At 44.2% G+C, this 18,870-nt stretch overlaps 1 protein-coding gene across 1 annotated transcript; it reads right to left on the bottom strand.

The window, feature by feature from the left end:
* Positions 1-13,323, bottom strand: LOC310780509 (uncharacterized protein; the record flags this gene model as incomplete). The annotated part of the gene is made up of 18 exons (XM_083641080.1): positions 1-121; positions 519-637; positions 821-890; positions 998-1,083; positions 1,188-1,336; positions 1,468-1,558; positions 3,333-3,478; positions 4,226-4,310; positions 5,477-5,660; positions 5,871-5,983; positions 6,082-6,161; positions 6,437-6,553; positions 6,765-6,906; positions 7,869-7,976; positions 8,111-8,260; positions 9,055-9,117; positions 10,990-11,193; positions 11,638-13,323. 18 exons carry the CDS (start codon positions 13,321-13,323, stop codon positions 1-3), a joined length of 3,714 nt encoding a protein of 1,237 aa, XP_083497206.1.
* Between the last annotated feature and the right edge of the window lie 5,547 nt (positions 13,324-18,870).

Here is an 18,870-nt window from a genome sequence, read left to right as displayed (position 1 = left end):
CTATTGACATAGAAAATAATCCTTCAGTGGGGCAAAGAGGTGACGAATAACTGGAAGGTTCTGCCTCTGACTCCGACCCATGTTCTTCACATCGGTGTAGTGCTTTGGGAAACCAAAAATCCTGCACAAGGCAATCACATGGGAAACGTTAAGAGATGTAAAACCATCACATCAAGTGCATTCTGATCCAATTCAGCCCCTATATTAACAAGACATTCATATGACTGAAATATATTGAAATACTGGTTGAAAGCTTGCCTGAAATATGAAACATTCATATATTCCTCTATAGAAATGTTTCTCAATCAGCAATCAGAGGGTCACAGCCCAGAAGGGGCTTGCTGGACTGTATTCATATTTTCTTCAGCAAATAATTGATCACCAATCTTAGAATGATTTGTCCAGAACGTTTATGTTTCAATGTCTGAGCTTTAGGAAAATGTACGCACTGAACATGACATTATAGCTACAATGTAAACATTATTGGTGTTTTATACACTTATTCCAGAAATTCTTACTGTTCCATTTCAGTACACCACAGGTAGTCCTCCTCTGCATTCATGGCGACAGGCGCTGCCACCATCTTCCCCTGCTTTATGGAGTTTGACTTTGTTGTGACGGTGCAGACCTTGTCCAACTGCAAGTCGAGTAGACAAATCAGAATCATATTTTCTATCATTTGTTACTCCAGCTTTCCTGGTTGCATTGACAACAGCATCTAAAATGATGTTCACAAAGCATTCATACTTCCAAGTTTACTGTCATCTTACAAACAACAACCTTAAGATAAGGTGAAAGTATGACAAATCGCAGCTTCTACCTTTGCCATGCGTCCGACTTCCAAGCAATCCTGGAGTTCCGATTTATCATTTAGGGCCGTAGCAAGAGGCCTAAAGAGGAAGGCAGACAGGCGTGGAAAGTTCAGTTTGAGGAAAATACGTCTTTTTCAGTGTGAGATGATGCATAACGGGGGAAGAAACATGATGCATGTACCTACCTGTTCATGCCAGGGAGGTTTCCCCAAAAGTAGCGCGCTCTGTGAGCAGGACTGACTTTCACTGCATCGATGAGTATTGGATTACACTGAAAGTAGAGGTGAAGGCAAATAATCAGTAATAAAGCGAGACATGACCTACTTTCAGCCATCGGGTTGACAGGACACTTTGGTAATAATCACAAATAATCACCTCAAGGAATCTGCAGATGTCTGCTTTGTCGTTGGCATTCATGAAAACCACGTTCTCAAATAGCCAGAAGAAAGGACGGTCGTCGTCTTGCTTCGGCCTCATCATGGTCAACATGCGGTAAAACTCAAAAAACAGCCTCCCAGTGCCCTCTGCAGGAGGAAAGGAGGAGAGAGAGAAATTTTACTTTACCTGCTTTATCCATTACTTCATCAATTACTACTAGTTTTTGAAATGGTCCATACATATGAAAAGCCCAGAAGTTTGTAGGCTCCGTCCTTACCACATAAGCCCTTTCGAAGAGGATTGACCATGGACAGGTCATTGCACGGACTTCCACCAATCAGAAGGTCAAACGGACCCCATTCAGCGAGCTGCAACACATGACAGCAGAGCTAAAGGTGACTGCTGTTTTTTTTTTACATTGTGATTTAGCTGATCAAGTGTGACAAAAACCTTTTTACATTCCTTGTGGTTTTTTTTAGCTATCAACAGAAGCTCTATAAGTCACTCTGTCGGTCGGTCGGTCGGTCAGCCAGTCGGTCCACAAAAAGTTCACCACCTTTAGCGGGCACAATTTTCGCCCTAGGAGGCTGACATTTCAGCCACTAAGCTTTTCTATACAGCGGTGGGACACTGGCTTTAAAATCAGTCCAAAAAAGGGGCGCCCCGGTGGCTCACCTGCTCCCCGGCTCACCAGCTCAGTGGCTTGAGTGTGGTGGTTTGAGTGTCCGCCCTGGGACTGGGAGGTTGTGAGTTCGATCCCCGGCCGAGTCATACAAAAGACTATAAAAATGGGACCCATTTGCCTCCCTGCTTGGCACTCAGCATCAAAGGGTTGGAATTGGGGGGTTAGATCACCATATGATTCCCGAGCACGGCACTGCTGCTGCTCACCGCTCCCCCAGGGGATGGGTCAAATGCTGAGAACAAATTTCACACACTCAGGTGTGTGACAATCAGTGGGAATTTACCTTTACCTTTCACCTGGTACCACCAAGGCTTAGTCCCTCACGTGGCTGACCCGGGCTCCAATCTGACCCGTGGTCATCTACCACATGTCGTCATCCTCCCTCTCTCCCCCCACCCCGCCCGCCAATCCACTGTCCTATCTAATAAAAAGGCAAAAATGCCCCAAAAATAATAATAAAAAAAAAAAGGCAGAAAAGAAAAGAAATTTCAAGAAAAGTAAAGAAAAGCAAAAACACTGGGTGGTCAGTCATTTGGGTTCAAACTCTGCTACACTCATTGATAAAGTTCATGGCAGCATCTTAGCTAATTGTTGCTTTATCAATGTTGATAATTTATTTATCATTTAAAGGAGAATTCAGTTTGTTTAACAACCTGGACCTTATTTCCAACTTTATTTATGCTTTATAACAAAACAAAAAAAAGCCATTTTTGAAATCGATGCACCACAAAGCTACGAGCAGCCGCCTGGAACAGAGGAAATAGGGGCATGTGTGTGTGTGTGTGTGTAATGCTTGTGTATTTACGTCCTGTAAATAGCTTATTTTCTGACACGCAGCAGCTCATATCCTTATTATAGCATACTGGGAGAAATGTGAGCCGCTGTATTTACCTCTGCCAGTCTCCAGTGCTCTGTTTTCCATCCAGTGACTGACATCCGGGGACTCACATCAGTGAGAGAGTGAGAGCTCAGAAAAGTGGATCAAGCCTGCCATGACAGTCCATGGTAAACACCGTAGGATGGCTGGATATTTATCTGATTTCGAGAATATGGATGATGCATTTGCATTTGATGGCTGCCCATATTTATTTGAGCCGGAATAACATCATATGGATTATAAACTAAGGAGTGGGGGGAACGGGAGCTTCTATCACTAACAATGTGATGGACAGAGAGAGGGTGAACATGCTGGCTGCAGCAAGGTAAATACTGCATTCATTTTCTCATTGTCACTATGATATAATAAGGATATGATCAAAAAATAAGCTATTTACAGGACGTAAATACACACATTACACATGCCCCTATTTCCTCTGTTCCAGGCTGCTGCTTGGCACATTGTATAGTGCATGGATCTCAGAAATTCCCTTTCTGGCTGAGTTATAAAGCATAAATAAAGCTGGAAATAATATCCAGGTTGTAAAAAAAAACAGAATTCTCCTTTAAGTTGTGCTCACGTGTTTCCTGGTGATGGTGCGCACGTCGTTGACGTACTCGATCTTCCCCTCGTGTTTGATCATCCCCACAGCGATTTTATCCTCGCATATCTCTGAGGCAATGTAGCGCTCGATCTTGAAGCCCAGGTCTTTGAGCGCCAGGTATCCTGTCAGGGCACCAGAGTTACAAGCAATTCACTCATTCAAGAAATATGCATGTTTTAGAACAGTGGTTCTCAAACTTTTTCAAGGACTTTGTCAAGGACCCCTCAACTGACAAATAAAACCACGGACCCCAATTTGATAAGAATTTGTCCCATGGTATGATGATGATTACATTACAACGCTGAAGAAGGCCTGCTGGCTGAAACGTTCGTTGTTATACTGGTCTTGATGATGGAATAAAAACCCAGAAAGGACATTCACAGAGTGCTGGCGTTCTTCGTTTTTACCCCATCTGATTAGCCTGGTATCCAGCCCCAAGAGCGCCGACAACTGTGATTCATATGGGACTGAATACCAGGCTGCCATCTGATAGGATTTTTGCTTTTACATGTTTTATTACAGAAAATGTATGAAATCCATGACCAAAATAGTCATCATTGTGTAACTTATGGATGGAATTATAGTGAAAATAAATTATTTTCACTTATTCCCCCCCCCCCCCATATGCAGCGCAGCAATCAATGAATCAAATCATAAATTATAAAGTGCAAAGTAAAAGTCCTGTAAAGTGACTTGTATATTGGAGTCAATGTAAATGTCCATGTAAGTCCAAGCCATATAATGGGCGGGGGGGGGGGCTTTGTGTTGGTGGGATACTGTCCATGTAAAATGTCCATGGGGGGACCCTAGTCGTGCAGAGCTGGACATTATGTACAGTATATGACATTTACATAAGAAGACAAACCAACCTGTTGCAATGCCATCAAAGAGGGACAGCACCTTCAGTGGTCTGTGCTGGTGTGCAGAGATGGAGGGGTAGACTCTGTGAGGCTCCTGGGTAAAAGAAACAACCAACCGTTACTGTAATAAGTATAATAATTTGAGAACTGATACCAAACATCAAGTCAGTGACCCAGACAGTGGACATGTACATGCAGCCTGACACACCAGCTGGTTGTGCATTCGGCTCCAAGTTAGGGTGTTGTAAAGCAGGGGTGTCAAACATACAGCCTGGGAGCCAGAACCGGCCCGCCAAAGGGTCCGATCCGGCCCACAGGATGACTTTGCCAAGTAGTCCTTCAATCCAATGTGATGCACTTGTGAAGGCTAAGGCCCTGCGCTCCATTCATAGTCAATGATGCTCCCTGCTGTCGGGTGAAAAGAAACGGCTGGCAACTGCACCTGTATCGGAGGAAGCTTGGTGCTAGTCTACGGCTCTCCCCAGATCGGCAGAGGGGGTGGGGCAGCGACCGGGGCAGCAGGGGGAATTGGCCATGTACAATTGGGGAGAAAAATTGGGGGAGGATTCAGAAAGAAAAATCATCACTAAATGGTGAGCTGTGAACGAGGGGAGAAATATGCTAGGAGAGATGTAGACTCGGCCCTCAGTCTTAATCCGTTTCACTCCTGTAAGACTGAGAATATTACTATTTAAATCTTTGCATAACGTTAGGTGGCGCTGTTGGAAGCCTTGCATCGAAGAACCAATCATGAGTGTTGTGGGCGGGCCTGCTTTCTGGGGGCAGATCTCATGCAGAACCGGTGTCTCGCAAAACATCGTCGCATTTGCGGAGAAACATATTAATCACGTAGAAACAAACATAACCTGTTAATAGGACGTGTTTCATCCGGCCCCGGCGGCTAGAGGTCTTTCCCCCAGCGATAAACCCGACTCCCGAGGCTAACGTTACAGAGCCTGCTGATGACTTCACAGTAGCAAGCGGACCACTTCCGGGTAGGAAAAATGATTGTAAAATAAACCACAGCTATAAATTTTGTTTGGAGCATATCAGCTTCATGCTCTGTGTTAGGACTATGATAAATGGCATTGCCACTACCAAATAAAATTCTAATAATAAATGTAGGCATGTCTGCTGCCGGCGGTTCTCGCCGGGCTTGGACAGACAGTTTCTGACAGTGAAATTCCCAGACGTTTGGTGGCGCAGCTCACCAAACGTCTGGGAGCCGAGACTAGGAGAGATGCAGCATGTGCGACTTACAAATTCCAAGCCACTGTTGTTGGCGAATAACTCTTGGCACTTGACGCTCCAGTCGGGTCTCAGTCGAAGGTTCCCGTCGCACGTGGAGGGCTGGCAGATGTAGCAGCTCCAGGGATCGATGTCTTTCAGTTTCTCAAAGGTTCCCGGACCCACCAGGATGTCCACACAGTCCTTACAGAAACACCTGGAAGGGAATGGGGAGGGGGCAACACCCAAGGAGATACATGTGGATGAGCAAAAAAGCAGAGACTGGAAGTGCAGGGCAGACAAACAAAGAGGGTGATTAATGTGGGATATCTGAAAGAAGGTGATGAACGAGGTGAGATCTTGTTGTAATTTACCATCCCTAGTGTTTCTCATTTGTTTTGTGAGAGGTGATGTCTGAGCAGCTTACCTGCAGCAGGTAGCGTTGTCACAAAGAATGACATCTAAGCCCGCACAGCACACGGTGCAATACGACTGGGAGCCATCTCCATCGTAGCGATAAAGCGTCTGGATGAAGTTCTCCTGCAAACAATGAGAATGTAGTTTGACAGCATTGGGGATATAAACGGTAGCTGTGTTTGGGAGTGAAGCAGAGCAAATCAAACTAGTGATTAGATTACCTTGCATTGCAGACAAAGACTCCCTTCAAAGAGCGGGTGGAACGCCTCAGTCTCATTTGAACCACAAGACAAGCAGAAATCTGAAATGACAAAATATTACCTCGGTAATGATCAGAACAAATATTAATATACTTAATATTGAAGGCCTTAAATCAGTAAGATAACACTTCTTTTTTACTCTTCCCCCAAAACATACCTTCAATTTTTTTGCCTTTCTCAGTGACTGTTTTTATCATTGATTCTGTAAAGTAAAACATGAAAAGTATTAGACTTGGACATGATAATGATGATATTGATATGCTACATTATGAGTATAGTTGGTGTGCTTATGTGCTGCAACGCAATTCATACGTACCTCTGTTGTGGGTGACGATGGCTGCCATTACTTTAGCTTTGTGAACATACCTCCGTTTTGCAGGGGGCTGGTAGTCTGACAGGGAGGAGTCTGAGGATTCAGTCTTCACAGCAGAATCTTGAAGACGAGAACAAATAGAATTGCAAATATCTTTTTATATGGATGAAACTCTCGTACCACCAGAAATACACCTAAACAAATGGTCAGACCAGGAAAAATGCAGCGCCTCCTTGTGAGTCCAGTTTTTTGTTGTAATCAAACATGGCTACCAGCAGTCTGTGGTATTGGCCATGAAGAGGACTGGATAGATCAGTACAGATATACATACTGTCAGGAGGTGTGAATCCATCAGGTCCTGTAGGCAGGAAGCCTCCAAAAGCCCAGTCCAGCATCAGCTTCAACTCTTCTTCTTTATTTCCCTCCTTCCCTCCTTCCTGAGTAAAAGACTTCCCACATCGCTCACCTGCCAGCTGAACATGACAGGCTCAAGTCAACATCGCTCACCTGCCAGCTGAACAGTACAGGCTCAAGTCAACATCTGGGGGAGTCACAGCACATTATACAACAGGTAGTTCCGGCCGAGCAATTTGATTGGACAAGAGGGATCCTACCAGCGCCGATATTTCACGATAACGCACTGGCGCTTCACTGTGTGTAGATCACTCCGCTTCAAAGCTGCTATAATCAACAAAACGCTTCACAGCTGTAGAGTAGACAGTAGTAAAGTAGACAGCCTGCAGTTAATTAGGCTGATTAGGCTACATTTTCGGCAAAGCAGAAAGCTGAGGGGACTATTTTTGTTGGCGGAGGAATAAATAGAGAAATCATATATTTTCTCAGCTTTTTGTCATTTTGTTTAAATCAGCTTTGTTTAATAGAACTGTTGTATAAAAGCAATATCACACTCGAGGTCGTGCTGTTGTTGTCTAATATCGGTTCACTTGTTTAGTTACGCTCAATTCCTAGATGGCTATGGGATCGTGATTATCTTATTTGATCCCGTAGACACTCAATAATTGAGCCAAGATATCCTGATATTGCTGTTCGACTTGACTACATCAAATACATAAAAAGGTCTTCTGAAGGCATTTATTAGTTTCTGACTCTGGGAGTCACACACATTTCGGCCATTCTATGTCATCTCCGTTTGATAACTAATGACTAATGTACTATTTATGCACTTCCATTCACTGAGCCTCCCCTGAAACTGTTTGGAGCCACCCTGGGAACTGGGGAGTCACGCCTCCCACTTTGAAAACCTCTGTAGTACACAATATACCCAGTGCTAGTGTTGGTAGGGAGGGAGGCATATATTCAAAAGAACAGTAGACAGACAACAGACCTGCAATTCAATCTTGCATCACATCACATGTCCGTTGCAGAGATACTATCAGGTATGATATGCTTCTGATTGTGTGATGTTGCCTCTCACCTCAATGATCTGGTAGATGGCGTCCTTGTAGGTGGGCACGCTGGCATAGGAGTCCTTACAGAAGCACGTAGAAAATGAACCGAATGACAAAAGCCCCTGTGTGTAGACCTGCAGCAGAAAACAATTACGGTAGGTAAGATAGCTAGATTCATTCAAACTGATTTCAACTCTTTCTGCAGGTCTGGCACGCGCACACATGCGCACACACACACACACAGATCAAAACCAGATTGACTTCTAACCTCTGAGAACATGCCGTCACCGAACCACTCCACCCTCCTCATACCGGGCGGTGCGGACTTAGTGGTCCAGGGCATGACCATCCCCGGCCACCAGGAAAAGCCCTTCACCTTCCCCCACACCAGCTCTCCTGTCTGGAACCCCTTCCCGTCCTGCAAAGGAGGAAGCACAGGAGTGACAAAGCAGAAATAGTGCCTAATACTTACAGAAGTATTGGGTATACGCGCTTTTTTTAAACACATCTAATCTTTTTTTTTTTTTTTACATCAAAAGCCCCACTAATACATGTTTTTTTGCGGGCAAAGCTTTCAAAGTAATGTAATTTAAACAAGTAAATAGCCTTACTGATGCACGTTGGAGGAGAAAAGGGTGTTTCAACAAACGAAGCAGCAAACGTATCAAGATACTTGTGATGTTACATATGGAGTGAAACTGTAGCTGTAAAACATTACTCAAAAAAATGTTAACGTTACAACGAGGGTTTTATTTTGAAAGAGCTAAAGCGGACGACCTACTTTACTTTATTTAATTTGGCAGACGCCTTTCTCCAAAGCGACGTACACCAAAGCGACGTACCTATTTACATTCTGGCTGATGACGCAGTCAATGTGCCTGGGCTGTGTGGGCTGCACTCGTGCATGAGATACACTTTTTTCTCTCGGCATATTCCGTCAATGTAAAGTAATTAACTGTAAAGAAAGTTGAATTTCAGCCTGTGGGAATCACTGAATCACTGACTCACGCTGGAAAAGGGGCGGCAAATCAAGAGGAAGAGAAGCAGGGTCGGAAAATAACAACCGTCATGACCCCATGGTTGGGAACCACTGTACTAAGTAGGGGCTTGGGTGGCTAAGATCAATTTGCGTGGCTGTGCGCAGTGCGCGCTCACAACTAGAGGGCTTTTGAGAATACAGAAGATTGTCACAGAACAAGGTACTCATATTACCTGGTAGGCGGAGACCCGTTTTGCTCTCCGGAGGCTCTTACTGGATGGGGAACTCTCTTTCACCTGAAAATCAACCACATTTGGTAAGTGTCCTGATCACGCTTGGGTATGATTGGTACTTTCTGGCTGTCCATCAGAGGGAGGCGTCCCTCCCTCTGTCTAGCGTAGCGCGCAAGAGTTTAAAAAAGGTGCCATTTAGGATTTTGAATGAAGCTTAAAATGATTGCGACAAAAAGCAATGCTTCTGTTTTGTTTTGATTTGTTTCCATTGTCAAGTCGAGTTGAAGATATTTACAGTCAAATGATAAGAGGTGCAGTTATTAAGTAAGCATAACCAAGTCATACAAAATTTAACTTTTTAACAAAGTTGCTTCTTTTCCATGTTAGTAGTAGATATAAAAGCAGAAGACAAACAGTGAACCAAATGTATTACCTCTTTCACAAAGACGACATCCTCTCCAGATATACTGTCATGCTCATTATTTGGCCCTTTGTAAGAAAATAGACAGATCCCCCCCCCCCAATGTTGAGAGCAGATAGATGATTATCTGCCTTCTGACATGTTCAAACTGAAAATCTGGAGGATCTCAACCCAAAACAGTTTATAATGAAGATTGTGAACCTGATGTTCATTGCAAAACATTTCAACAATATAATTCATTATATATTCCTTAAACAACCATCTTAGATAATAATCCATAGTGAGTTTTACTTTATTTTACTTTCACTCATCTTTCACTATGTACAGGTAAAGTAAGGAGGTTTAGTTACCTTTGAACCATATCAAAGTGCAAATATGTCAAATCCATGCTAAACACTTTTACTACTTGATTATATATATATATATATATATATATATATATATATATATATATATATATATATATATATATATATATATATATATATATAATCAAGTAGTAAAAGTGTGTATAGTGTATATATATATATATATATTTAAGCAATATATCACGAGAGCAAGTGTGTTGTGGTGAATATATCCCCCTGATCAGTTGTTATCCCACGAGGCCGCAGGCCGAGTGGGATAACAACTGAGCAGGGGGATATATTCCACAACACACGCTGCTCGAGTGCTATATTGCTTTTATAAAAGGGTTCCAAGTATAATAATATAATAATAATAACACTATAAGTCCGACTGGCATGGTATTCTGAGAGTCAGTTGAAACACTACTGTAAGGCGGGACCTCTAGCAAGAAGATAGACGTGCGGGTGATTTGATTGGATCGTTCTGGAGACTGAAGTTGACATTGGCCAATCCTGGCGCTTGGCTGAGAGCTTCCTGGAAACCCAGGCAGCTCGAGCGCAGCGTTGCATTCTCAGGGCTTGCCCGACACCAACTAACGTTACGGGGTTAAATGCGGGGTTAAATGCGGAGTTAACAGCCTTTCTTTTGCAAAGAAGACATTAGCCCGCATCTATTCTTGTACAAAACATCATTTTCTGCGAAGTATTAGTAAAGTTATAAGCGAAGATCGATTCACAAGGATCTGACAGCTGTCTCCGCCATTTTTTTTTCCTACGTTGTCATTTGAGGTAAGCCTTATTATTACTCTTTTAGTAAGAGAGTTGCCATGGCAACCAATAACCCATGGCCATGGGTTATTGAACTCGGTTACTGGAATTATACAATGGCTGTGAACCAATCAGATTGCTTGATTTGAGAGAGCCATTTTATAAATATATATATATATATATAATTTTTGATGACTTGGCCTCTTCAACATCTTTCTCAAAGTGAAAACCAAGTTGTGAGGTGACGGAAGGGTCCCACGCAAGACCAACTCCCCTCTCAAAACACCCCCATTGGAAATGCAATAATTTCTCTAGGCCTATATATATATATATATAATAATAATCATTATCATCATCTAATGATAAATTGATATAGAATAGGTTATTAAATACAGTTACATGCAAATGGAAGCTTAGCATTTTTAATGAACCTGATGCATCATGTTTGGCTTTCTTCTTCCTGCCAGTCTTGAGCGGTGAGTCCTTGCCGCTGGCGCTGTCAGACAGAGCCAGGGCGATGTCAGTCTCCTGGCCAGACACCTCCTCGCTCTCCGTCATGGCTTCACTCTCACTGAACAGCGGGGCGTCTCCGTTCTCTACGGCCTGATGCAAGCACGTGAACACAAAACACACAACCTCAAACACAAAGACACACCTTCTGACTGAAGATCATCTTTAGTTCCAGCACAGTAAAGTTGACACAAGATGGTGAGACGGTAGGACTGGCCGATATATTTTAGATCCAACACCTTGCTATTGATAATGTAACAATATTTTGGGCGGTTAGTATTCATGCTTTCATAAATTATTTCCAAACAAGAAAATGTTGATAAAATGATTAGTACACAGTGATAATGTGGATATCATTGTTCCGAAAATGTTATCACTTTACTGTAACGCAGCCTTCAAGACCAGGAAGACGTAACATTTAAGTTATTTCACAATAGTACGATAACCAAAATCCCAGATAATATCTAGTCTTAGAACACGGTATCGATGTTATACGATAAATCGGCCAGTCCTGGTGATGCAGCTCAATTGACACACCTGAGTAAAAACCTGCTGAGCCTCCAGTGGAGGACAGGGAAGGGACAACAGGGTCAAAACAAGCTTCCTGAGGATGGAGGTGGACTCTGTGTCCTTCAGCACGCCGGCCCAGTGTTTCTCCAGTGAAACCACTTCTGGTCTATCTTTCTCTCCCTCTTCTCTCTCTCCATCCTCAGCCAGCTGGTACTCAAGGAACTCATTGGTGAGCTGGTTGACCTCCTCAGGGGTGCTGCAGACTCCCAGTTTGGTTGCAAGCTCTCCCACCGCTTTGCCCGTCACTTTCAGCCGGCTCTGGGGACTCAGGAGGTGAGCCATGCTCCTTAGGACGCTGTCGCACAGAGGCAGCCCGTCTGCTATGCTGCCCGTGAGTGCCGCATAGAAAGACAAGGCTTCATCTTGTAAAAGTGACAACACTTCCTTGGCCACGGTGGACCCGCCGAGACCAAGCTCGGTTCCGAACAGGTGGAATTCCTTGTTCTTGAGGATTTGCGTGTCGCGCTCTTTCAGGAAGCGTACAACAGCCTGCGGGTGGAGGAAGCAGGAGGCGTAGGAGCGCAGCAGGCTGCTGGCTTCTTCTAAGATGTGCACCAGGTCGGCCCGGGCCGCTCTCTCGTGCGTCTGGAGATGCTTCTGGAAAGCCTGCAGCGGCTTCATGGCCTGATCCAGGAACATAAATGTTGCCCTGAGTTTGGGATCCTGCAGCTGGGAGCAGATTAACTTGGCTCTGTCATCGTCCTGGTCACAAGACTTAAAATATGATGTGAGATCTGTCCACATTCCCAGGATTTTTGTGACGAACAGGCAAGAGTTAAGGCAGCTGGCGTTGAGACGAAACGACGGAGTGTCTGCGTAGTTTTCAGAGCCAAAAAGAGCCTTGAGGTTGTCGTTCTTGGCGGAGCAGGCGGAGTGGTGGGCGTGGATGTCTACGATCATCTCTTGAGCCCGATTGGAGAGCTCCATAACTCCGGCACGGCAAGCGCCGTCAGCCAGCGTGTACAGCCCTCCTAAGGTGACAATGTTCGGGTTGAGCTCCCTGAGCTGTGAGCAGATGTGCTCTGAGGCCGCGTCGTTACCGTCCAAGTAAACAGCGGCCAGGTTAGCAGCGGGAAAGCCAAATCTCTTCAGGGTCTCCACCACTGCTGCCGCTGTCTGGTCCCCTGCAGCATCTGCCGGAGACTGAAGAGCATCCAGGAGACGGATGGAGTGCCCGGAGGTTTTGACGTCAAAAAACCCGACGAGGAGCACAGACACGGTGTCATCGTCTCCAAGTGTTACCCCTCCATAGATGTACACACAGTAAGGAGTGTGTTGGCAAACGGACACAATATCGTTGGGGTACTGCAACCCCAGCATATAGCGCGCAAAATGGCTGGAGACCTCAGCGGCGCCAGAGCAGCAGTGCTTCTGAATAAAGTGAATGGTCGCCTCACTGCATGGCGGAGGTTCTTCACGGCCCTTGAACATTCCAGCTCTTCTCCTGTGTTTCTTTGTCGCCACGTGTCGCCTGAGGTCAACAAGGCCCATGTGAAATGTGTTCAGGTTGATGTCACACACACGGCAGTAGGTATAAAGCCCTCCCAGAGTGCTGCGCTCCACACAGTCATAGGTTTCTTTCCACTTCTCATCGTAATGGTAGCGATCTTTTCTATCCGTTACTTTGTTGACCTCATCCATGTCCGACTCCATGCCGTTTCTAGATGTTGCCTGACAAAGAAAAAGATTGCCACACGATTATAACAAGCGGATCAAAATACGTGCATCGTTTTATTTGAAGGCTATGGCACTGAAAGAAGGTATAGAAGTAGACTCACTGGATCTCCTAACTAGACCAGTGTGGCACGCTGACGCCTTGCCTATCCAGCCACATTGAAAGAAAAATCATTGAAAGAGCCACAATCCAAAAAAGTCCCTTTCCTCCCGTTTATTTATCTATTTTAAGTAGGACTTAAAAGAGCTACCATACCCATTAGCTGCATGTGTTGGCTTGAGTATCACTGTACTAGACAGACAGGTTTAAAAAGCTGTTGCAAAGGGAATCTTGTCTTGTGTAGGCCTTGTGTGTGTGTGTGTGTGTGTGTGTGCGTGTGTGTGTGTGTGTGCGTGCGCGCTTTGCAGCCCCCTTTATCTAGAGGTGACTATATCTCTAATATTCTTCAGAGGATTTTTCAGACATTTTGAATGATGGTTGTGATTTTTTTGCTTTGTACTACTGCTCTATTAGCTTTATATTGGCTTGTGGGGTGGCATTAGCTCAGGAGGTAGAGCTGTCGCCTGGGAATCAGAAGGTTCCCGGTTCGAGGCTGGCTCCTCCCGGCAGTGTGCCGAATTGTGTCCTTGAGCAAGACACTGAACCCCAAACTGCTCCCGACGAGCAGTTAGCGCCTTGCATGGCTGCAGATGCCGTCGGTGTGTGAATGGGTGAATGTGAGGTATTCATGTAAAAGCGCTTTGGGTAGTCGATAGACTATATAAAATGTGCTCTATAAATACAGTCCATTTACCATTTGTGAATTTTAACAGTGTCAGTGAGTGAATATCCACCCACTTTTCTGCTGCAGCTGTAACAGATGTGAATGTATTAATTTCTGCACACCTCTGTTATTTATTTGAGATGTATTTTGTTATACAGTAGGCAATTGTTTTTTTTAATACTGCAATATGCAGTTGATCATTGCCTTAAAAGAAGTTAATTCATGATCCTGAGTTGTATTGCACATTTGAGAATTAAAAAAACTTTAACATTGATAAAAGTCAAAATCACAAAGAAATCAAAAGTCTAGTCCAATATACAACACACATCAAATGTAATCTTGTAAAAACTTATTTATATTGCTTGCTATGGAAGGCATTTACATTTTTTGATTCAGTCCAGAGGTTTTCAGGGGGACTCCAAACCGTTTCATGGGAGGCTCAGTGAATGGAAGTGAGAAAAAAACCCATTACATTTAGTTATCAAAATTAGATTAGATTCAGCCTTACTTGGAGAGACTTTGCGTTTCCAAAGTTGTCCTCCTTGCGCAGGAGTTGTAGACCGGATCGGAGCACAGATAAATCTTGGTCAGAGGCCTAGTCCCACTCCTCGAGGTCTATTGTCCTGTAGCAGCGTAATTTCTACAGAAACCTTTGGTGATGGTGATCACAGCTGGGCCGCTGGGTCTCTGAGGAGGCAGGACAACTGTAAACAGCTGTTTATATAGAGCAGGTGACGTCACACCTTTGAACTCAGCCACGGGCGACGGCCCACCCATTAGTAGCCTACGGATGGTTCAGGGGGGGGGGCGTTGTTTGGTTTGAATGCGGTGAAGGTGTGATCTGGTGCCTTCCTGAAATGAGTAGGGCATCTTGGTTTCCTGTCCTACACGGATGAACTGATTAATGTCAGCCAGGTGTGCCTGATCACTGTTGTTGTGACTGTAGCAGTCAGGCACACTACTCATTTCAGGAAGTAGTGGAGTTGTGCAAGTAGTCTATTGGGCTCGTTTAGATTGCATTGTGCGGGGGAAATGGGCTTGGGCCGGTGGACATACCGAAATTTGGGCTGGTTTTCCACGAGTTCGGCAGGTTTTTATTTTGACTGCGCGCGCGCGCGCACACACCCGCACGCGCGCGCACGCACACACACACGCACACACACACACACACACACACACACACACACACACAGATAAACAAGCCCCCACTGGAAGCGTCTGCCGCTCGCGTTTGCGCGCGCCTCTCTCTCCCTCTCGCTCTGAAATTCAAATTTCAAAAGGGCTTTATTGGCATGATAAGGTGCATCTTACATTGCCAAAGCATCCGTATTGCAACACTTAGTAGCCTAATTACAAAAGTAGCATAGAAAACGAAAACAAAAACAAGACATTTTGTTATAGGCCTACTCAGTAACAAAATCCGAATCTATCATCTCAATAGACCTTTTTTCACAGCAGCCATTTGGCATGTCATAGCAGGGTAAGGCACAGGTGTAATCAATAACACAACCAATTGTTCCATTCCATTTTGGGCTTCCAGTGCCACAATGGTACCTTGGGTGGGTTAAGATATCCCATAACACCTTGCGACCTTGCCCCCCCAACCTTCCGTTATGGCGGCCCCCAAAACCTCTGGCTATAGAGATAAAAGTGAAACACAAATCAGTTTAAACTTCATTAATTGTGATCACTCCATACAAATTCAGAAAACAATTTAAATTCAGTCGGTTGAGTAGGCTATAAGTAGTAGTAATTGAGTATAAGTAGCCTAATGAAGTGTCACAGTTTCACTTGGGAAACTTTAGCAATATTAAAGTCGAGGTGAACCCGTTCGTCACGTGCATCCGAGTCCTTTCAGACTGAAAACAAATTGAGAGGCGGACCATACAAAAACAAATTGAGAGGCGGACCATATACGTGTCGATGATTTGATTTGACAATTCTGAGGACTGGCTTTGGCATTGGCCAATCCTGGCGTGTTCCACCCCCAAATCCAGGTGGGATTCAGCGTGTTGTTGTGCTACGCGAGTGGGATCCGCGGAGGACCAGGCAGCCACCGGCATCGTGCGGAACGAGCGAACAATCCGATGCATGGGTGCTGCCCGCCCGCCTGGAATCTCTGAGAGACCCCTTATAAATGTAAATAATATTCCTGGAATGCGTGTTTTAACGAGCCAGTTACATTTCTTTGCATTCTTAGAAATTACCGTTTGATTTAGTTTGCACCACTAGGCGCCATTTTCCCCTTCATTTGGAAGAGAAAATGATCCTGAAATGAAGATTTGATTGACAGCTGCATGTCGTGAAATGATTGGTTGAAATGGGGTAGAAATTTGATAGTACTAGGTGATGTCAGCAAACTGTACATTACTGTTATCAATGAAATCTTGAAAAATGAACTTTTGATGGGAAAAAGTGTGAAAAACGAAAGAAATTAGATTTTTGTGATTTGTTTTGCATACATTATTAAATAGGTGCACTGCATACCCAGGTATTTGAACTAAAAGAAAAGAAAAGTCATTTTTGGGTTCAGCTCGACTTTACTTATTATTTGTCATGTCTGTCAGTAGGCTATTTGCTGCTCGCCTGCAAGCTTTTAATGTGTTGTTGGGTAGGCTGTGAAACTGAATTGCCCTTCTGGGATAAAGTTGTCTGAATCTGAATTAATTTGCTGTCAACCAAAATTAATTTGACTGTGGTTAATTTGTTTTATTTGGTGCAGTTAATAATATTGATTTAATTAAAGTAAAGAATTCATGTGGTGGAATTTATGCGAATGAGATTATAAAATATCTGTAATGTGCCTTCCAATGGCTGTGCTAATTTTTATCTTCCCTCCTGGTCAATCACATGACATGTATGCAAATAAATAACCTCATTACTATGTAATGAAACAAAAAACAGACATTTTATTTTGATATAAAAAAACTTTATTGTTTCCTGCAATGACATCACAGCCCCAGCTGTGATTGGTCAGTGTTTTTACAACAAAAACGACAGAAACATATTGGACGATAGCGAGTATGTCCGACCGCGTTCTCTCCGATATTTTTTGTTTATTCATTTTTTTTGCATTTGCATCAAGCTAAAAACAAAAGGAAAAACAGCTAGCGTTATGTGCGCCGGGTTTGAGTGGAGAAAACGATGTCATCAACCAAAACTCGTTCAGTTACAAAAAACAAAAACTAGCGAAAACGTTGACATTTCCTGTATTTACATTTGAGACGCTAACAACAATATTATGGATTTACAATGTTAGAAAAATCAACAGTCTCCAGTGATTTGACTTAAAAAGGACGGGGCTTGGCGGGAATCTGTGGCTATTTTAGAATAACTAGATTATCAGGCTGCTATGCAGCCTGATAATCTAGTTTGATGGGACTCCAGCCCGGTATTGTGTTGTGTGTGTGTTCTGTACGGTTCTCAGCAGTGCACTCCGCCAGTTTGAAGTCAACCGGACGAATGGTTTTCAAGATAAACCGCTTTTTGTGTTGCCAGTAGGTGGCGCCATGCCGAGACTGTGTGTGTGTGTGTGTGAGGGGGGGTTGGTATCGGTTGGCTGATGACAAGACATGATGCAAATCGTGACTGACACCGCTACCCGCCCGCCCGGTTTTGTGTCACTTTTGTGACGTCGGCCGGGCCTAAACATTAACACGCCACTGCCCCACCTCCACAAACTTGGCATAGCGAATGAAGTTGATGTTTTCACCCAAGGTCTATTTAGCTGTTGCACATTCTGAATGCACCGCCCACAAGGTGGTTGGTCAATTCATGCGTCTGTCACGCATGTTTTTTTTGTCTTGGGGGCGGGCGTTAACCACTTTTGAGAGTTTTGCTCCAGACGTAGATATCATCTACGGCTGGCACTGCGAGACTAGGGAGTGGGGGACCTTACCGAGTTCAGTGCAGAATTCTGTGCTCTTCGGCATAGTGCCACCTACTTGCAAACACAAAAAGTGGTTAATCTGAAGAACTGTTAGTCCAATCGACTTTAAACTTGGGGGATTCGTGTAGTGGGACCTGATGGAATGCAGTGCCGAATTTCATGCCATTCGGCACAGCGCCACCTACTGCCAACAAAAAAGTGTTTTATCTCAAGAACCATTCGTTGGATCGACTTCAAACTTGGGGAGTGCGCTGCTGGGAACCTGACAGTGCAGTGCAGAATTCCGTGCTGTTCAACATAGCAGCACCTACTGGCAAAACAAAAAGCGGTTTACCTCCTCAGTGCCAAATTTTGTGCAATTATTATAGTTATAGTGCCGCCTACTGGCAACACAAAAAGTGGTTTATCTCGTTCGTTCAATTTCAAACTTGGGGAGTGCACTGCTGGGAACTCAAGAGTGCAGTGCCAAATTTCACGCAATTCAGCATAGCGCCACCTACCAGCAACACAAAAAATAGTTTCTATCGAGAACCATTTGTCTGATCGAGGAGGGGGAGTGTGCTGCTGGGGACGCGACAGAAGGCAGTGCCTCATTTTGTGCAATTTGGACGCGCGCATATCGATATTGATACCTTACACACACAACACAATACCGGGCCGGAGTCCCAGCAAACGAGATTTGAAGGCCGCGTAGTGGGCTGATAATCTAGTTATACGATATTTTCCTTTCCGTTAGCAATGCTAAATTTTTTGATGACGATGCTAACGACAGAGAGACGGAAAGAGAGAGACTGGATTCATGATGGCACATTCCAAAATTTATGTAAAAGTACAAGAAAAATGAGTGCAAATAAAATCTTCAAAATGAAAGTA

Source organism: Poromitra crassiceps, assembly GCF_964638095.1.
Source record: "Poromitra crassiceps genome assembly, chromosome: 8".
In the NCBI taxonomy this organism is placed as follows: domain Eukaryota; kingdom Metazoa; phylum Chordata; class Actinopteri; order Beryciformes; family Melamphaidae; genus Poromitra; species Poromitra crassiceps.
Note: the sequence above shows the minus strand (reverse complement) of the source record. Positions and strands in the feature narration are given on the sequence as shown.